Below are 19,753 nucleotides of genomic sequence, written 5' to 3'. Positions count from 1 at the left end.
AAAGGTGAAATTAGTTCTCAAAAACACAATTTGGTCCTTTAAACATCACTGATAATGTTCGGTCAGTTTCTAAGACATTTAAACTGGTGCTAATGAAAAGCAGCAAAGGCTTAAATTCAGCCTTCAGAGGACTACTGAAATAGCTGGGGGGGATTTTCTTTTGGTTTACTTTTGCTTGAATTCATTCAAAGTATTTATTCAAAAAAGCAGGAATTTTAAAATGTTAATCTGCTTACATTAAGCATAACTTGCATAACATTCACTGCAGTAAGCAACAAAGATGTACAGTTGAAAAATGTTAAATCGCTAATACATTGTTTATAGTGTAAATGAGAAAGGAATCCAGCAAACTGTAAATAGCTAAATGAGGGTTTTTCAAGGTTTTTAAATGAAAAGTGGAATCCATTGTCAATATTCTGCAATCTGACATTAAAGATCATGTTTCTCATATCGTCTCTTTTACATTCTCCCATTGTCCTTTCATTGTCTGTGTGGTTTTAATCATTTAGTCATATTGATTCAACAATAAAAATAAGGGACAAAAGGTTTACTGATTTTTTTTAAGCTGAAACATTTCATTAGGATTGAGCTATTTTATTTTAAATCATTTAACTTTATTTACTTGTGTACACTATTCACACTGACTTCAGCATGTGCAGTATGTCTTTCTGCTTCTTGTTCCAATGAGCAAAGAAGAATAATTTTACACATAATTGTGTCTGCACTTTGAAAAAGTTTTCACAGGACTCTCTGCAGTCCTGTAAAAAAATATAAGTCCACCTCATGCTTCAATAGCTAGCAGAAGCACCTTTAGCAACAACTTGAAGTAGGGTCAAGTTCTGGGTGAATTTGTCAGTCTCTCGCATCATTGTGGAGGAATTATAGCTCACTCTTCTTTATGACCAACAAGCACAAATTATTAACCCTACACTGCCGCCGTGTCCATCCAAGGACATTGTTGCAGAAGATTTGTGGTTTGTTCAGCTGCAACTTTGCAAACCTTTAGATAGAGATGTTTACTCCTGTCAACCCTTCCAAACAAGTCATACTGGTTCAGTCTTTTTCTAATTGTACTGTTGTAAAACGTAACATTTGACATGTGAACTGGGGCCCGTAGAGTCCGGGACGCAGCTGTCGCCTAGTCTGACCTTTGGGTGAATTTGCTGGGATTTGCTGGGACAAACTGCCAAAACTTCTGCTTTTATAGAGGTGGTCACGCTTCCTGATGATCAATTAAAGTACATATAATCAGCAGGGCTTTAATTCCTATGGAAGCAGTAAGGGTGTGCTTAGTTTTTCATAGACCTGTAGGATCCTTGAAAACTTTCCTTTTCACATGACTGTACGTAGATTTGAGGAAGGCAAGCTAAACCACTGGAGGCTGAAGTGCTTGAGTGTGAACGTCAGGGTGACAAATCTCAGAGAACCACACAGCTTTTGTGCTCACACCCCGTTTCCTTTTATATCTCTCTGGGACGTTTTCTTGGACTGTGTCTGGAACATTGTGTGGGTTGTCATTATGAAAAGAATAACTTACACCCTGCTCAGTTTCACTTCTTAAACCTTGATGTTTTCTATATGCTGAAAGATTTTCAAAGTAGTATTGTAGTTTTGAATCTTTTTGGTTTGGTATTTAAATAATATTCTCATTAAATGCACAAACTATAGCCTGTTCGGCTCCCCGTTATTATGCAAAAAGCTTTTTAGCACCCTGCCGTCAGAGTGCACGCCCAGGCGTGTTTCTTGTTAATTAAGTTAGAAAATATTAAGTCGTGTCAGTGCAGGCATGACATGTAAATAACCTCAGGACATACAACAGTGTTGTTTTTGTTTTTGTCCCGTGTTATTGACCTGAAACGCTGCGGAATTGCAACTTAATAAAAAGGTATTTTTTTCTGTAGTTTTTAAATGAAATAATTTCACAACAATATTTGGTTTCTTCTGAAGTTCTAATTTTTCATTTTTATTTTTTTATTTCTTATTTTGCCTTTTTCCTTCAGACTGGATATCAACTCAGTCTTTGTTCACACCAGCACCGTATCCGCTGGTCATATGCCACATTAGATCTGGGTCACCAGATCTAATGTGGATCTGTGATATGTGATATCACATGGGAAGCTTTAATAATTCTGGTGTCTCTATAGTCGTGTGCAAGAACAGCGGCTCCTCTCGCGTTTTATGTAAGTTCAACTTCTTTTTGGTCAAAGTGAAAACAGTGTGGTATCATATAAGGAAGTACCCACTCTAAATCATACCCTATTTTTTCAGCTGTTTTACACCAAATGGGTTTCCAACATTAACAACATCTGGATTAAATGAGATTCCAAACTAACCACTGAGACCATAAACTCATTATAAAAAATATTCTTACACAGAGTTTAAAGTGGGATCATCTTCTAATAGAATTCAGACCAATCATACTTACGTCTACAACCAGAGGACTTGCCCCCTGCTGGTCATTAAAAACAATGTTTGTTTAAGGCACTTCCTCAATGACTTCACTTTTCAGAGAAGTGAATGTTTCCAAATGTCTTCTTTCCATGATGTGAGGTCATTTTTTATTTCTCTTCTATTTATATTGTTCGCAGAGTCAGTTTTCCTAACAATGAAGCCATTGCTGTTACATTTGCTGTATATTCTGTATATGCTCTTACTACAGGCTTGAAAAGCATACTTGAAGAAGGCCCTTCTTGGAGGCAGAGGCGACTGTGCAATAACACCCTTTATGAGGCAGATTAAGTCATTTCGGTACCAAGATAAAAACCCACAGTTTGCAGCACAGAAGGCCAAACCCAGCCTCTGGGTGACAATCAAGTACCCAAAATCCCACAAATCACATTGTGGGAGGAGGTCGGTGTTTTTACTTCCACAAAATCTAAGAAACACTCAGAGGCACCACCATGATAAAGTTGAAGAGACTGCAGGAATTAATCTACTGCTCTGCAGCAAAAAGTTTTGAAGAAGCAGAAAGTAAACTATGTCAATGACCCCAGTAGATACAGGAGGCAGAAGGAAACCAATCATATAGTGAGAGAACTCAACAAAGAACAGAGGAAACTCAGAGAGGAGGAGAGGAGAGGCAGACCTGATGCAGACATCTGGAGCAAGCTTCTGAGGAGTGAGGAGCCAGCTTACAGAGGCAGAAGTTACAGGAGTCTAGAAGTGGACTAGAACAGGCTTCTGCAAGAATCTCTTTGGGTTTGCAAACAACCCCCCATCAGAAAGGAGCACAGTGTTAATCTACAGGCAGACCTGGAAAAACAACTAAAAATGTCCAGAACAGAAAAAAAACACCTTCTCATCTGACATGCTACCAGTAAATGTTCTGAAGCGCCAGATCACGTGACCTAGATGGAGTGAACTTCAGTGGTTTAATTTGTGTCACTGCCTCAAAGTGCTGATTGCAAATAAACTTGTATGTAAATAAAATACTCATAAGGTACTCATTTTTTAGTGGCAGAAATAATTATTTGATCCCGTGCTGAATTTGTACGTTTGCTCGCTTACATAGAGATGAGCAGTCTCTCATGTTTATGGCAGTTTCATTTTAATAGAGAGAGACAGAATATCAACCAAAAATCCAGGAAAAGCACATCACATAAAAGTTATGAACGGATTTGCATGTTACTGAGTGACATGAGTATTGGATCTCCGAGCAAAATATGACTGAGAACGAAACTTTCTAAATCCTTCCGGTTTCTTGGTTGAAGGCAAAGTGGTGAACTCGCCCGGTACACAGCCCCAAAGCATAATGTATCCACCTCTGTGCTTGGGTGTGGGGATGATGTCCTTTGGGTCATGCTCAGTATTTCTCTTCCTCCAAACACAGCAGGTCTACTTGATGCCAAAGAGCTCGATTTTGGTTTCATCTGACCACAGCACTTTCTCCCAAGCCTTCTCTGAAGCATTTAGATTTTTACTGCCAAACTTAAGATGAGTCTGTACTAGAGATGGACCGATCCGATATTACGTATCGGTATCGGTCCGATACTGACGTAAATTACTGGATCGGATATCTGCCAGAAATAAAAAATGTAATCGATCCATTAGATATCAAAAAAAAAGCTCCTCACAAAACTTGCGACATGGCATAACTCAGCTCATAACCTTAGCACATCGGAGCAGTGTGCATCACGTGATAGAGTGGCTGTGTGTATTTGTAGCCTCGCTACCAAACCAGCATTTCATCTCTGATGAAGTTATCCCAGAGAGAAGTAAAGCAAATGTGTAAGTTCATCTCTGAATGTTTGTAAAGCATTCCCACATTAAACTTAACAACCAATATATGGAGCAACTGGCTCTTCTCTCTCCCTCCCTCTCCTGTTGCTACTTCAATCATGAAACTGCTTAATGATCAGCTGATCGGCTTTTCTGTCGCGAGTCCGTCTCTCTTGTTTGTTTTTGGCCCACTTTGCACCAGAAAGAGGAAACCAGCGGCTGAACAACAGCAGCTCGTTTAACCTTGATAAGCTGTTGTTAGAATGTATTTAATATTACTTTCTACACCAGGATCTTTTTCTAGCTGACGGCTGGTAACTGTGCAGGGGCGGATCTAGCAAAGTTTAGCCAGGGGGCCCATAGGGCATGAACAGGGAAAAGGGGGCACAAAGACATACTTTTCTTTCTTATTCTCATTTAAAATGTCTAGCTTTTAATAAATACTTATCTGAATCTTACACCCAAAGTTTTAATCTGATGTAAAATATATAGAAGTCCATTACTGTGTATAGTAACTGTTAAGTCTAATATACCCTAGTAAGCTATAGTACTTTTTCCTTTGGGAAGGTACCATCTGTGCAGTCTGCAATTCTGTTGAAGAAAGATGTTGAATCTATTTAATTATTCTTGAAAAGTAATTTATTTCTGTGCATTTTTTTCACACTGCATCAAATTAAAGTTGATTATGTCGATAAAGCATCATGAGGTGGAGGGTAGGGGGGTGGTTCCCTTTTTTTTTTTTTTGCTGGGAGTTTGCAACCCTATTAGTTGGGTTGCTTAATATTTCTGCTAAGTACTCTTTAAAATACCAGAATAGGAAGGATTGAGTAGGTTTAAGTTTATTAGATTGATCAGTGTTGCTGAACTATGAAATATTTTGGGTGCAGTGCATTTTTTACATACAGGTATAACAGAATAGCTTTAGTGTTGTTGTTTATTTAAACTTGAGTATGAACTTATACAAAATGCAGCAATATTTTTTTTAAAAAAACAGTTTTATTGATTCAAAAACACTATATCGGATTCATATTGGTTTCATATCGGTATTGGCAGATATTCAAATTTATGATATCGGTATCGGACATAAAAAAGTGATATCGTGCCATCTCTAGTCTGTACATGAGCCTTCTTGAGCAGAGGGACCTTGAGGGTGTGGCAAGATTTCAGTTATTTAGTGGTGACTGTGGTATCAACTGCCTTGTCCCTGACGTCCTTTGACAGCTCTTTGGTCTTGCCCCGTGGTGGTGGAAAGGTGGGAATTGGAGGAAACTGATTCTAAGGACATCAGGAGTATCTGTAGTTGACTGATGTGTCACATGGACATACAGTCAATCTGTGAACCAGAATTCTGGCTGGTTTGTAGGGGATGAATTGTTTTACTAAATGACATGCAAATAAATTTGTAACTTTTATGTTTTTAGAAAAAAGCAGATAAAAATTAAAAAGTGTTCATTTCTTTGTAGGTGAGCCAACTTACAGATTCAGCAAGGGATCAAATAAATATTTCTCCCACTGTACTTACAGTATAACTTGTGTCTTTTTTCCCCTTTATCCCCACAGTTGTTACTTCCTTGTTGTACACACGGGCACACATTTTAAGTCCTGAAAATCACAGGCTGTATGATGTATAAATGTATCTGTGTATCAGTGTCTCTTTGAAAGACAAACCTTTTAGGCATTTATGTCCTGAATAAATATCTTTATTAAATACAGACACTGGTAGTGATTTTACAGTGGACTGCAAACAATCATGAGAATTAACTAATAATGTCACTCTTGAGGTTAGGCTAGTCTTTTAAGTCTTGTTTACTTGGTTTTGAAAAAGAAATAATAAATCTGTCACTGTATATATTTAAACCCAACTGGACTTTCATTTAAGATTTAATTATGTTCCAATTGTGTAACAGAAGATTTTGACAGCACTTTCTATTACAGTTATCGTTCTGTGAGGAAGTTCATCTTGTAAGCTTGAAGAAAGGAGTATTGTTTAACCAAGAATTACATGAAAACGTTTTAATCCAAGTGTAGCATCAAATCAGTTACATTTCTGGGATATTGACCTGGTCAGTTAAGTAGCAGAGGGGGTTGTTAATCAGTTTTAGCTGCTTCGGTGTTAATGAAATCAACAACAGGCCCACTAGAGCAGCAACAATAAGACAACCCCCTTAAAAAGAATGGTGGAGGTTGTTTTTTCTGACTGCTTTTTTCAAGAGTTTTGCAGGTGTCATGTGTCACTATTTTCAATTCGATTCCATTTTATTTATATAGCACCAAATCACAAGAGCAGTCACCTCAAGGAGCTACTTGCAGCATGAACCAACACCTGGATCCTACAGAGGTTGCACAGGTAGTCCAGTTCCTCACCTCCAGGATAGCAAATCAATACTTACCATTGCCAGAAGGTCAGCTTCTTTATGAAAGGAGGAACAGGATGAGCACTACAAAATGACCTCTGGCAGTCACAAATGTGAATGTCTCTTGAGATGTAACCTGGACAAATAGTCAGTGATGCACACAGAGTCTTAACATCAGACACCCTCTCCCTGGTAACCCAGCCACGGGTGATTAGGCCCCGCTTCTGTCCAGGTAGCATGCTCCTCCATGTATCAGCCCTCTTCAGCAAAGCCTTCAGGAGGACTTATCTGCAGCTTCCAGGATGTTTTTGATACTATTCTGCAGTCCATACATCCCCACGAGCCCTAGAACTTTAGAGACTGACCTGCAAAGGCCCTACACCCCACCTCCACAGGCTTGCAGCACACCTTCTCAGCACACCTGCCGAAAGTCGGCAACCAGTTCTGCATGTTTTACCTTCTTTCTTTCCTGCATTTCCTCCAACTAATCTTCCCATTGGACAGTCAACTCCAGCAGGATGACTTGCTTCAACTCTTCAGACAGCAGGCCTGTATCAGGCCTACGTGTGGTGACTGTCTGGGAACCTCAGCTGTCTCCCAAGATCACCCAGAAGCTGCCAGTCTCTTGTTATTGCCAGGAGCTTTCCCTGCACCCTTTGTTGGGGCAGTGTGGGCCCAAGAAAGATGTTGAAATACTGGTGTAAACAAGTCTGGCCCTGAAGGGCAGGAAAATTTGCAGTTGCTGTTGCTTCTTGCTGTGGTTTATGACAGCACAGATGGTATCTGCTAACACCCAAAGAAGATGCTTGTGGTGCCAGTGGTAACGCCCCCACCCTCCCAAACTCCTTGGCAGCTGCTGAGAATGTGGTCCAGTGTGACCTTCTGGTGACAGAAAGGTGAGACAGCCAGGCCTCAACTGTACAGGTTGGAGGTGCTCAGAAGAAGATTGTATACCAGCTTCCCCAGAAACTTGAAGCAGAGAGCTTCCATCTTTTAGAGCTCTGCTGAAGTGATTTTACCTGCAGCATTCTCCCACTTGTTCAGGGTCCTTGTTTGTCCAGCATCACAGGTTTCCTCCTATTTAGCACGCAGTTTCTACTGAATGAGTTGGTGGCACTCTTTCTCCTTCCAAGCCCTGCTGGGCAGTTACAACTATGCCAACCAAGCTGTTATCCCGCAGTTTGGCATTGTGACCAATATATTACTATACTATTATTACCTGTTTTTTTCCCTCATAGAGATTTATTAGTTTCCACATTATCACCCCCAGGTTTTGGCCTCTGATTACCCAGTTGCATAAATTCCAGTGTAATATTACTCAGCTAAAACCATTGTTGATACAAAGTAGAACTTGGTCATTACTTGTGCATTACTTTGGTAATTACATGGCAATATCTCACCAATTATATATGATTACTGTCTCGTTTGCATCTTATTACCGCACTGTTACTACTTTATTACCAAGCTGTAATAGAAAGTGCCGCCAAGCTTTCCTTTTCACATGACTGTATTTTTTCAACTCAAACCTGATTATCTTCCCATTTTGCAACAGGAGATTTTTATTACTACAATTGTGTTACATTATGATCAATGTCACATTTTTTTCTATTCACTCTTTGTACTCACACCTCAACAAAACATTTCTATAACTGCAAAATACAGACACTTAAAGAATTCTGTACTGATATATGCAAAACTATCATGTTTGAAGATTAAGCCATCAAGTAACAAAAAGTGCAGAAATTCACTAAACTGCAGGGGGAAAAGGACATTATGACTGAAGCGACAGAAGGCTAGCCAAGAGGCACAAAAGCCCATTCAGTCCAGAAGATCAAGGTCAGTCTATAAGGACATCAAGACATCCTCTCCTTTGTACGAACCGCAACCGCACACTGACAGGAAGGAACGGACATCTAATCTGCTAAATCAAATACACAACTGACTCATGTCTCTAAGCATCTCACTGTAAACCTATCTGAGCAGCTGAAATGGTCTCAGCCTGTGTACTACAGAGATGTTAAACTGGATGTGATTACACATCAGTGTTAAATAAATCCTCACTGCAAAGGTGGATTGACTCTAACTGGGGGTAACACACACCAAAAAAAAATGTGACTGCTTGATTTTTATAGAGATTCACATCTAAAGACACATATTTGTCTTTGGCATTGGTGTGTAAACAAACAGACTTATCCGTGTAGGTTCTCTCTTGTTCTGTGCTCATGGCTTTTATAGACTATTACAAGTGCAATAAAAAAAATCCAAAGGGAAGGCATAATCATCAGACTGTGGAATGATATACAACCAGTCCTTCTTGCAAGAGTCAATTATAGCCCGTGTCCTTTGCTTATTATAAGGAATTATATTTAAAGCAAAAGAATCATCATCATCATCATCATCATCATCATCATCATCATCATAATCATAATAATAGAAACATCTATCAAAAATCTGAAAAAGCCACGAAGGCAGGGTATTTCTCTAAGCTTAATAATCCCATTATGATCCCAATGAAAAAAAAGCTCTCTGTCAAAGCAGGGAGCATTGACGCAAGCATGTCTTGACGTCAGTAGCTGCAGTGAGTGAGGAATGGGAGGGGGGGGGGGGGGGGGGGAGAGAGAGAGAGAGAGAGAGAGAGAGCGAGCGAGGGAGATGCGTCTTTGCCTTCAGAAAATACCACGAAATGCCAGCGTCACTGGCACGAATGCAACTGTAGCAACAAACCTATGTTTGATTTCCAAACTACTCGCTTTGACATCAGAGTATGCACATTTTGTAGAAACGATATGCGCGCGGCGCTTGAAATCTAAACCAGATGTAGTAAATGGAATAAGATCCTCTGACCCGGGAGTGCTCATAAATAAATCAACTATGAGAGAATGAAGGGCGAGCGGGAGGGAGAGTATTTGCTCAACTGGTGTCAGGCACACCTCTGTGACTCTCCAAAAAAGCAAAATGAATGTGTAGCAGTCACTGATAATCTGATACTGTCTGTGCAGTTCTATCCAGCTGGATATCTCCTCAAAATCTCCAAGCACGCACAGTCCTTTGTCGCTGTAGCAAAAGAAGGGCGCTGATTTCACTATTCTCTGGCATTCCTAGGCGAGTCGAGCGGAGAGGGAAAAACTACCATCAAGCAATTTGTAAAAGCCAGACCAGTGGCGTCATTGGCTGCTGCTGTATATACTGTGCGTAATACCACGATTCTTCTGCCTCATTTATTCACAGCTCATTCTCAAGTTGCTCTGTGGCTCCCGAACACTGAAGTCAAACCAAACCTATTCGTTCAAGACTGGTCTTCACAACATCATGCGTGTTTGTTCGATTTATGTTAGTCTCGCACACGGATTAGGAGGTTTTGTGCGAGACGTATTACAGACAAAAACATTGTTCTCCACTCGTCGCTGGACTGATGGTATTGTGAAAAAGAAGGTACTGTACTCCCCCTACACTACTTCTGTAAAACACTGTCTCCAATTTTACGCTGGAAAGGAATCCTCCCCTCCTTAACAGATGTTGCCGGAGAGTGTTTTCTACTCGCAACATAGTGTGTAGCGCAGATGTTGCCAGAGGAACGTATGCTTCGGTGTACTTTATCGGGCAGAGCACGTCCAGCTAATCTCCGTTTACATTGGCCTTTACTCTTGAAGATACCCAAGAGTTCCCGTTGTGTCGGCTGTGCGTCATCGATGCCTGATTAGACTTGTAGTCTGACGTCGCCGAGCACCATTCAAGCAAAATACCTCACACAATGTTGAAAGTCTAAAATGATTTTTTAACGCATCCGGGATGACGAAAACCACTTTTTTTTCTTTCTTATATAGAGGTGGATCAACAAGTTGCCTCCAGTGCGTAATTTCCATCTGAGCAGGTCTGAAGCGTAATCCGCGACACACGTGATCGACAAATCACTCCAGCTGCAAATATTTCTCATTTGTCAAGAGAAATAAACCCCGGACGGACGTGGAGACGCATCTTGTGTGATTACGGCGGGAATCAAGAGCTGACGGGCCTCTTGTTTCGCTGAGTCTCCAGATGCTCGACTGGCCGCCACATGGTAACTTTGCGCACACAGCACGCTGCAAAGGGCACATATAGAGAAGGAATCTGAATGAACGGGACTGAGATTTATTCGCATTTCTCTTATCGCCACCCCCAGACTGTTGTATGCGTATTATACCCTGCCGGTTGAAGGTGTCTCACGTTGTCAGCAGATATCAATTCGGCGGTGGATATATCAATCACCCGAACAGTGAGCAGCAAATGTCGAAGAAACGGAAAAGTCCTGATGACCAGGACTTTGAGGACTATCCGCCTGCAGGAACCAGCGACCAAGGTAGGAGTGATGGTCACAAATGAGAGTGTGAAAGTTGAACTGTTGTCAGAGTGCAGCTATGTGAGCTCCTCAGGGATTCGTTGGTGTATTTCTTTACATTCAGATATTCAAACGGATCATTACAAATAGTTTATTGTAGGCAAAAAAGGCATCGAGACCTGCTGATACTCTGAGGACGCACAGCTGCTGTAGCTGCCGTGCTAGCGCTATAGAGGCTGTGCAGTGGGATGGCCATGATGCCATGCACTTAAATCAGTATCTTTATCCCTAAAAACAATGTGTGTGTCCACAGATTACTTTTTATAATCTCTTATCAATCCCCGGTGGGTTTTTGTGAGATATTAGGTTTTGCAGGAGGGACTTTAATTCTTAGGAAAATATAGGAAATGCCAACTTTGGTATCAGAGTCTGTGTGAACTCTGACTGGCTGGTGGCTTGGAAATAACCACTCAAGCAAAGAAAGAGCAGTTGCTTAAGAAAATGGATTATACGCCGGTAAACTATAATGCTGAGCCGATTTATTTCAGATCATGTCTAAATCTTCTATCAGTGTGGTGTAGATGCAGAGTCCTTGTGTGCTAATGGGCCTGGCCATATACCCTGGGAAAACGAGAGTAAGCTGCTGTTAAATATTGTGGATCCAAATGAGATGACGTATTTTGTTTGATACTCAGAGGGGACATTTCCACTGATAAATCCAAAAGAATACAAAAAACAGAGAAGTTTCAGCTCTTTTTTCGTTATCTCCATTATTAGCATCAGTATTATTTTTCCCTTTTTAGTTGTTCTGATTCACCTTGTGGTCTGTTTTAAGTGTCTTTGAGTAATTTTGCACTTCTTTATAGTAATTTAATTTAATAAATTTTCAATATTTTGACTTAACGTCATAATAATGTTCCTGGGCATGTACCCAGAAGGCCTCTACTGTTCAACTTAAGCCATGAACTTTGGAGAATGTTGAGCTAATCGATAATCAGGGCAGGACATTGACCAGATTTTCCCTTTTCCCACATGTAGCATGAGATAGTTCACTTCAAACACATTATCACTACTGGAAATACTCCCTTTGGTTTAGGCGTGGAAGCTGCATAAAAAGGGCATGCACAAGGCAGGAAACACAGTGTGAATTCACCAGACAGTGACCTCTGCTTTATACACATTACCTCTGCTTTCCATCACACTGACATTTTTTTTAGGAAGCTGGTTGGCTGAAGGTGAATTAAGGTCTGATCTAACATTCCTATTCTTACTTATGCCTCCATCAGGTAATACCTAAAAAATTCAGGGCTGCAGTGCATGTGTGAAAACACCATCATTCTCACTTTCTTCAGGTTGCCTGACATTGATCGACCCAAACAAACAACTTTCATTTCAAAGCTGGTTAGCAACTGTGTCTGGTAATTCTGGTAAATGCTCCTTCTCTATAAGTGGTTACTTGTATGGCTGAGATCCACGCTGGTTATAAGCCATATACAATTAATCCATACCTAGCAGATACCTGGCCGACTTAATGGTCTATCAATAATGTTAAAAGCCAACTACTTTTTGACCACGCCTTTGGCTCCTCCCAGCCCCAGAGTCTTAACCCACTTTGTAAACATGTGGTCCGTGACGACTGTCAAACAAAAACCAGTTCTAAGTAAAATCAGTCCCATTGTTATGGTTTGCTTTCCTCAAAGTGTCTATGATATCGTGCGACTGCTGTCAGTCTGACATTACTGCCTGGGAAGTAAACCCAGAGTTTGCATATTAATGATTTACATGGCCAAATAGAGCTGAAATCTATTGTGTCCCCAGTTATTTAAAAACACTGGTTTCCGTTCATCGTTCAGTTCAATATTCAAGCATCCCCCCCTATCAAAAGGTGGCTTTTAAAGTGTCTCAATCCTCAGCGTGGCTGCTATTATGCTGGCAAAAACATAAAAAGAAGTTGTGAGTTCAAGGCCAAGAACACCATCACCTTCAAGCTGATAGTCGTTCCTGCTTGCATGAATAGGGCTGTAGGAATGAAAATATTTTGCACAAGGACTAGATTTGTGTGGTGTTTCCTTTGCATACTACTTGTCAAGTTAAAAATTATTAACCATATAAGCATTAAGCTGTTTTTGTCACATACACAAACATGAATTCCTCTCTGTGGTTTACCTTTTAAATCACATTTATTGTACGCCTGAAACATATTGAGTTTTGCGCCACGTAACGCCTTTGAAATACAACCCTTAAAAGTATCAGTTAAAAAAACAACACATATTTTCACTTCATATGTACGGCCATGCTTGTGTTGCATCTCAGTTTTTCAAATGCGCTGAAAGAAAAACCACAACTTGAAATTTCATCAAGACACCTTGGCGCAAAACAGCATACAGTGCACAGTTTTCATGAGTAATATTTCTCAGAAAGTAGTTACAATAAAAAAAAAATTAAAAGCAGTGAAGTCTGTGAATTATTACAAGAGCGATATTGTCTCTTAAAAGTAACAAAAGACTGGGCACAACAATAAAAATGCATTTACATCCACTGCAGTAGGGTATGATGAGTAAACCAATGCTTCTTGGCATCCACATACAAATGTACTGCAGGACTTAGCATAAATGCAAGCAGATCACATCTTCAGATTTCAGGCTTGGCTCTGAATCTCGTTGGTCCCGTGCCCAAATGAGAATTTCCCTTGGCTAATACGGAAGGAGACCCTGGCGCTTCCTTCCCCAACTGTGCCTGGCATCTGTCACTACTTAGGGGGTGGACACACAGTGAACCCCACCCACTCAAGATCTCGCCATTCTGGATGCTTTGAGGCAGGTTTGGTACACTATGATACACAAATGCAGACACACTGTTTAAGCAAATCTAGATTTTAAAACAAATGCACGCAGTACTTCAGCACAAAAAAAGTTTTGGTTTGCTCAAACTAAATGGTTGCTATTACAATAAGCAGACAACAGAACCACATAACTAGCACTGGTCAGTGTGTGCTGCTCCTGTCAGTGCTCCATTCACTGTCGCCTCTGAGTGCTCAAGCTTGTGTTTTCTCATGGAGATCGTTTTTGTTCACTCTGCGAGCCACAGTGGGCCAAGAGAGGAGGTGTAGAAACAGGGGTACTGAAATTCATATCAGGACCACAAAGCATTTTTTTGTCTTGCCTCTTGGTGTACAGCCTAGACCTGTCAACTGCCCTCTGCAGCCCCCCCACCCAACCACCAACAACCACCGTCGCAACTGGTTAAAAGCCTTTATCTGTACAAAACAACAGCTCTTACAGTTACAGGGTGATGCCAGTAAAACCTTTGCTAAAAAGTTAATGAATGTGTTGCTTTGATCCTGTGATTTCTTTTTCCTACCATGCTTTGATTAAGTCAAAATAAGAAAAAAAAAGGCAAATGAGGAAACAGAAAAAAAAAAAAGAAAGAAAGAAAGGATATGAGATAATCTATATCCTTTCTTTCCACTGGATATCTAATTTCATACACCATTACCGGGAGCAGTGGAATATAAACACAACATTTTCATATTAAGATGTAAAGTGTCAAACAGTTGTCCATTTGAAAATCTAGCACACACAAAATAGTCTCGGTCTTTTTCATTCATGTATCTTACCAACAAACGGAGACTGACTCAGTATTCAATCATTTTTTTTATTTTGTTTTCCTTGAATCCTAATGGTAACGTCACACTAGGGAAAACAGTGGCTGGAGACTATGGCACAACCAAAATTAGTGCAACAGTGTGTAATGAACTTGGAATCTGGTTACTTCCCAGATAGGAACCAGGTTTGCAACCACTTGCAGTCAGTCTGCTATCAGTTTGCAATCAAATGGGGTCAAGTTGGCAATTACATGTATTCTGTTTTAATAATTCGGGGATTAAGTGTGATAAATCTGTAGAAATCTGTTGCTTAAACACATTCACAGACATTTCCTTTTAATTACTAGCATTCAGAGTCCAGTGAAAACAGAAAAGCAACGAGACTTGCTCGTACTCCGTAAAATTAAACACCATATAAATTAGATGCCAGTTATTTGCAAACCTTCTCCAATATGTCTGAGAGTGAATACTATCTGTTCAAATGTGTGTGTGATTGTTTGGAGAGAGGCTGTCTCCCATAAAGTGACCTGTGCAATCACCTCGCAATCACAGGTTTGTTGCACATTTTGGCCAAATTTTTTTTTTCTAATATCAGTCAATTTGTTATAAATAAGAACATTATATACACTAGTAAAGGTCCACATGTTTGGCCTGTTCATGCTGATGGGCATTAAATTAATATGACATGATTCTTTTATAAAATGCTATATGCATGGGACATTTTAGCCCATTGCTAGATGGTTTCCAGGTAAAATGATGAAGTTATGATTTATTATGTATGATTCAGCTTTTGTTGATATAAATGAGATGTTATATCCATGAAATAAAAACCATTTAAATTTTTCATTAGCTGTTACAAATTTTAGCCACATTTTAGCCCATTGCTAGGTGGTTGGCAGGTAAACCGATGGCATAAAGTATCATGAATGATTATGGTTTTATGATTTTAAATTAAATAAAATAAAATAAAAATGAAACAATGTTTTTATAAGGTATTACAAGAGTCATTTTAGCTTGTTGCCAGGTCGTTGCTAGGCAATGTGACAACGTCTGATATAGATAAGAACCTTCAGGTACATAAGATGTACCCTTGAGCCAAGTTTGGATGACAGTCAAAGAAACAAACAAATACATAGATATTTGTGTGCTATAGTGAGATGATGAACACAAGATGTTTCTCCCAAGTTTAAGCAACCCACATCACGAACTTCATTCCAATCATTTTTTCTTTAAGCAGACTTTTTTCATGGAAGTTTACATGTTAGATGAGAGGATAATATTTTAAATGTGTCATTGGCAATTAAAGAAAGTGCTTGCCATATATAATCTATGATGTAGCAATGATGTTGCTGCCACTTCAATAACAATATGTCATGAAGAACAAAATGGCCTCCAGTCACAGCAGTAAAAAGACCCTGATCTTATGAAACAAGTGCAGACGAGGCCACTTAGAATCTCAGTCTTTTTCTCCCTTTCTTTTGTTAATTTAGCATGCTAAGTGAGTAGCTTGATAGATTTGTTTGTTTGAGGTTTGTGGATTAGATGTAAGGATGGTTGTGTGTCTCTACCTTGGCTTTGTGCTAGCGATGCTGTTTGTGCTGTAAGACAGGAAGTGCAGCCGAGGTTCCTATTTGTGTTCTTCTCTTAAGATAAAGTTGTGCAGCAGCTCACAGCTTCACTCTGATGACTCCGCTGCAGACAGTTTGGAACAAGAACAGCTAGTGTAAGAACACCTCCTGGTGGTGTAAATGTGTATTGCAGCTCGCAACGGCAAACATTTACACAAGAAAATAATCCTAACTGTCTTAAGTGCTTTACATTGCAACTTTGTAATGAAAGTTGTTTGGGTTTTTTGTTTTTGGGTTGTTGTTTTTTTGCAGTTATGTGCTTTGCTCTCTCTTTAATTTAATAATTGTTGCTTGCTTTTATCGGTGTCCTCTGATAAGCGAACACTAGGTGGGGCTAATGTATAAAGATAAGATGCATGGAGATGAATGACACAAATCCACCACGGAGAAGACAAAACAAATTCTGGTTTTAAAAAAATGTTGTTGTATGGTTATTTTTGTTTCTGCTGCTGTTTGCAAACTTGGCAATGAATACCAAAAAAATCCTGAAAATAGCAGATTTCTTTTGAAAGGAATTTTCCGAATCACAGTTTATGTGGACTGGCAGAAGGGGAAAAAATTAGTCTTATTGAGTGAAATCACTGCTGTAACATTACACCCAGGTTAAAAGTCAAAGCAAATAATTTCAAACAAAGAAGAATTGAAAATAATATTTGAAACTCCTGACGTCTTGCAAGTACTAGTAAAATAATATTTAGTGAATAAGTGACAAGCGTTGTGTGTGTGTGTGTGTGTGTGTGTGTGTGTGTGTGTGTGTGTGTGTGTGTGTGTGTGTGTGTGTGTGTGTGTGTGTGTGTGTGTGTGTGTATAAGCATGTTTAGTTCATGAATGAATGTGTTATCAGTAAACAGGCAGACTTGATGTCTGGCTGCTTGGCCGTCTTGGCCTGTTCTGATGTCTGCTGTGCAGCGAGATCTCCAGCCCCCTACGTCAGCACCCATATTTCTCACCTATGATTCATAGTGACTTTGTTTGGGTTGTGATGAGGAACGCAGGCAGCCAGCTACTGCTCATTCACCCCCACCCACCTACCCAGTCACTACTGAAATTCTTCCATTTCTTTTATTTTTTAATGTGTTTTCTTTGCTTTTTGTTGTTGTTCTTGTTGTCTGAGACATCGAATTAATTTATATCAAGTAAACAAAACCAGCCACACTTCACCGACTCTGTTTCATTAAAATCATAGTATTTTTACATCATATTTTGTAAATGCTTCTTGTTAGGTTTAACATAATTTCTCCTTGGTGTGTCTGCGTGTAATGCTTACACAAAGAGCAGACGGCGCCTCACTGTACACACACCGTATACTGTCGCAAGAACACACACTGACAGGCTGTAAGTAATGATCTGTGTGTGTGTGTGTGTGTGTGTGTGTGTGTGTGTGTGTGTGTGTGTGTGTGTGTGTGTGTGTGTGTGTGTGTGTGTGTGTGTGTGTGTGTGTGTTTTAAAAGGGCCTCCTTTTGGTCAGGTCATTGTTACGATGTCAAGATGTTAGTGTAAGTGTGTTCAAGTAGAGTGGTAGCATTGTATAACACTAAGGGATAGAGTTTGCCTTTTGTAATGCCAGTAGTAACTTATATGTGTTTGTGTTTGTGTGTGAGTGTGAGGTACAGAGCAGAGTGGTGCTATGATGGCGGGCTGATGAGGTCATGGCTAATGTCTCCTGCTTGCGTCATTGCCTATAGGATGTGGCTTTTTGCCAGCAGAGCTGCAGCTGCTGTTCTGGTTGCTGTAACAGTGCAAGGGGGGAAAATGGATTATGTTTTCTCCCTCATATTGAACATTTATGATTAAAAAGACAATTGTGTGCCAGTTTATTAAGCTGAAACAATAAATTGAATATTTTTAACTAACTGGGCAATAATCGCAGGTGTGTGTTTTCCATAGCTTGCATAGGATCCCATCTGTCCGCCTGTGCACATCCGAAGACCCACATTTGACCTGTTTTGCCCGCAGTATTGCAAGATTGCACAGTGAAGCATTTTGCATGGAAAATGAGCGCTGTTTGTTTTTATTTTTTCCCCCTTCCTCCCTCCTCCTCCACAGACTCCTGACCACATGCTCATCATCGTAGTTATCCTCCAGAATTATGGTTGTGATAATCTAGGTCAGAAGTGGCGCAACAACAGAAACACTGCCCGCTAATCTAAATAAGCAGGATTTGCATGAGTGAGATATGCATGAATGAATGAGTGTGTGTCTGTGGCACTGTCACAGATGAGGGTGCTGATAGGGTGGAAGGAAAGGTGTGTGTCCATTTTTGAAAAACAGTTTGTAAAACACTTCTATATGGTATTTAATGGCATCATAATAGCATATTTTGCCTCACTGCTGTCTCAGCAATTCATCCTTTTTAATTCTGGAGCAGCTATCAAGCTGTATACTGCATATATAAATATGAGCTGAGTGCTGAACAGCCTTGAACAGCAAAGACAAACGCATTATGAGAAAATATAAAATCTTCTTCTGTCAGCATTTCTATTTCATCTATTGCCTGAATCCAAAGGAAAATCTTTTACTGTGAGCTACACTTTGTAGTGAAAAAAAATACACCCCTGCTGGGTAGCTACTCTGAATGTCATTGAACGGTGCAGGATATGTGTGTGTGATACACATAAATTTCATTTTATAGCGCGGATGCGTGCACATGTGTGTGTCGAACACTGAAGCAGGCATAATTTGTGCCAGCTCTGTGACGTAGAGGACATGAGGCCCAGGCGAGTGCTGTGAGTGGCAGTAACAGCATCTCCTGCTTGAGCCTGCCCCGTCTCTGACTTCATTGGCTCCAGCTCTGACGCAAATACCCCCCTCAGCCCCCACCCCTCCTTCAACCCACCACCCCTGCACACTTCTTTCATCACGTTTTTTTCACCCATTTAATTTATTTTTTCTTTTTTTGATTTATGTGCCTTCTGCAGTTCTCTCCACTGCAGCGCTCGACATCACATATCTGCTCCACCTGCCCAATTCCGAGCGCCTCGAACGTGCAATCTGTTTTTCCCTGACGAACTGGTGCAAGCCTTATCAATATTTATTTTTTGGGCAAATTGTCTTATATTAACCTTTTTTTCTTTTTCTTTTTTTTACAAATTTAATTATGCAGTGCGAGGCCTGGATCACAGTGTGCTACTGAGAGCATAGGAGGTGTTATACGGTCACATTAAATTTGTCAGCATGAGGCACGGCAGCAGAAACAAGCTTCCACTGTTAGAGTCTGCTATAAGACTGTTGAAATGTCCAGTGGAACATGTTCATTATGTATTCACATCATTGCATTTTATCCATCAAGTACTCTTTAAATAAACAAAAGACTGGAGAAAGATTCAACATACTCGCTGCATTTTTGCAAGTCTTTCGTTCATTTGACAAAAAAAAAATGTCTGAATTACGGTTCCTTCTGCAAATGAACACATAAAGTTAAAACAAATAATAATTTTAGCAAATTAAATCAAGAGTCAAAAGTTCTAAAATTGTAAAGGGAGAAGAGATGGTGGAAAAAGTGGCACACTGCACTCATCTCTTTAATGTGTCAATTATTAAGACATCGCAAGTTTGGTCTTAAGAATTTCTTTACTGAAGTAAAAAGAAATGAGCAGAGCAGTAATGCTGCATGGCCAGTTACAGCAAATTTGTA

General features: G+C 40.0%; 1 protein-coding gene across 1 annotated transcript in view; it reads left to right on the top strand.

The window, feature by feature from the left end:
• Positions 1–19,753, top strand: part of tbxtb (T-box transcription factor Tb) — a gene marked incomplete at its 3' end in the record, with an annotated part of 31,385 nt that overhangs the window by 3,374 nt on the left and 8,258 nt on the right. Inside the window, 1 exon segment of the mRNA XM_080869671.1 lies at positions 7,344–7,468. Coding sequence (XP_080725797.1) covers positions 7,344–7,468 — 125 coding nt within the window.

Source organism: Rhamphochromis sp. 'chilingali', assembly GCF_963969265.1.
Source record: "Rhamphochromis sp. 'chilingali' genome assembly, chromosome: 20".
In the NCBI taxonomy this organism is placed as follows: Eukaryota; Metazoa; Chordata; class Actinopteri; order Cichliformes; family Cichlidae; genus Rhamphochromis; species Rhamphochromis sp. 'chilingali'.
The sequence above is the reverse complement of the archived record's forward strand: the minus strand, read 5'-3'. Positions and strand labels throughout refer to the sequence as shown.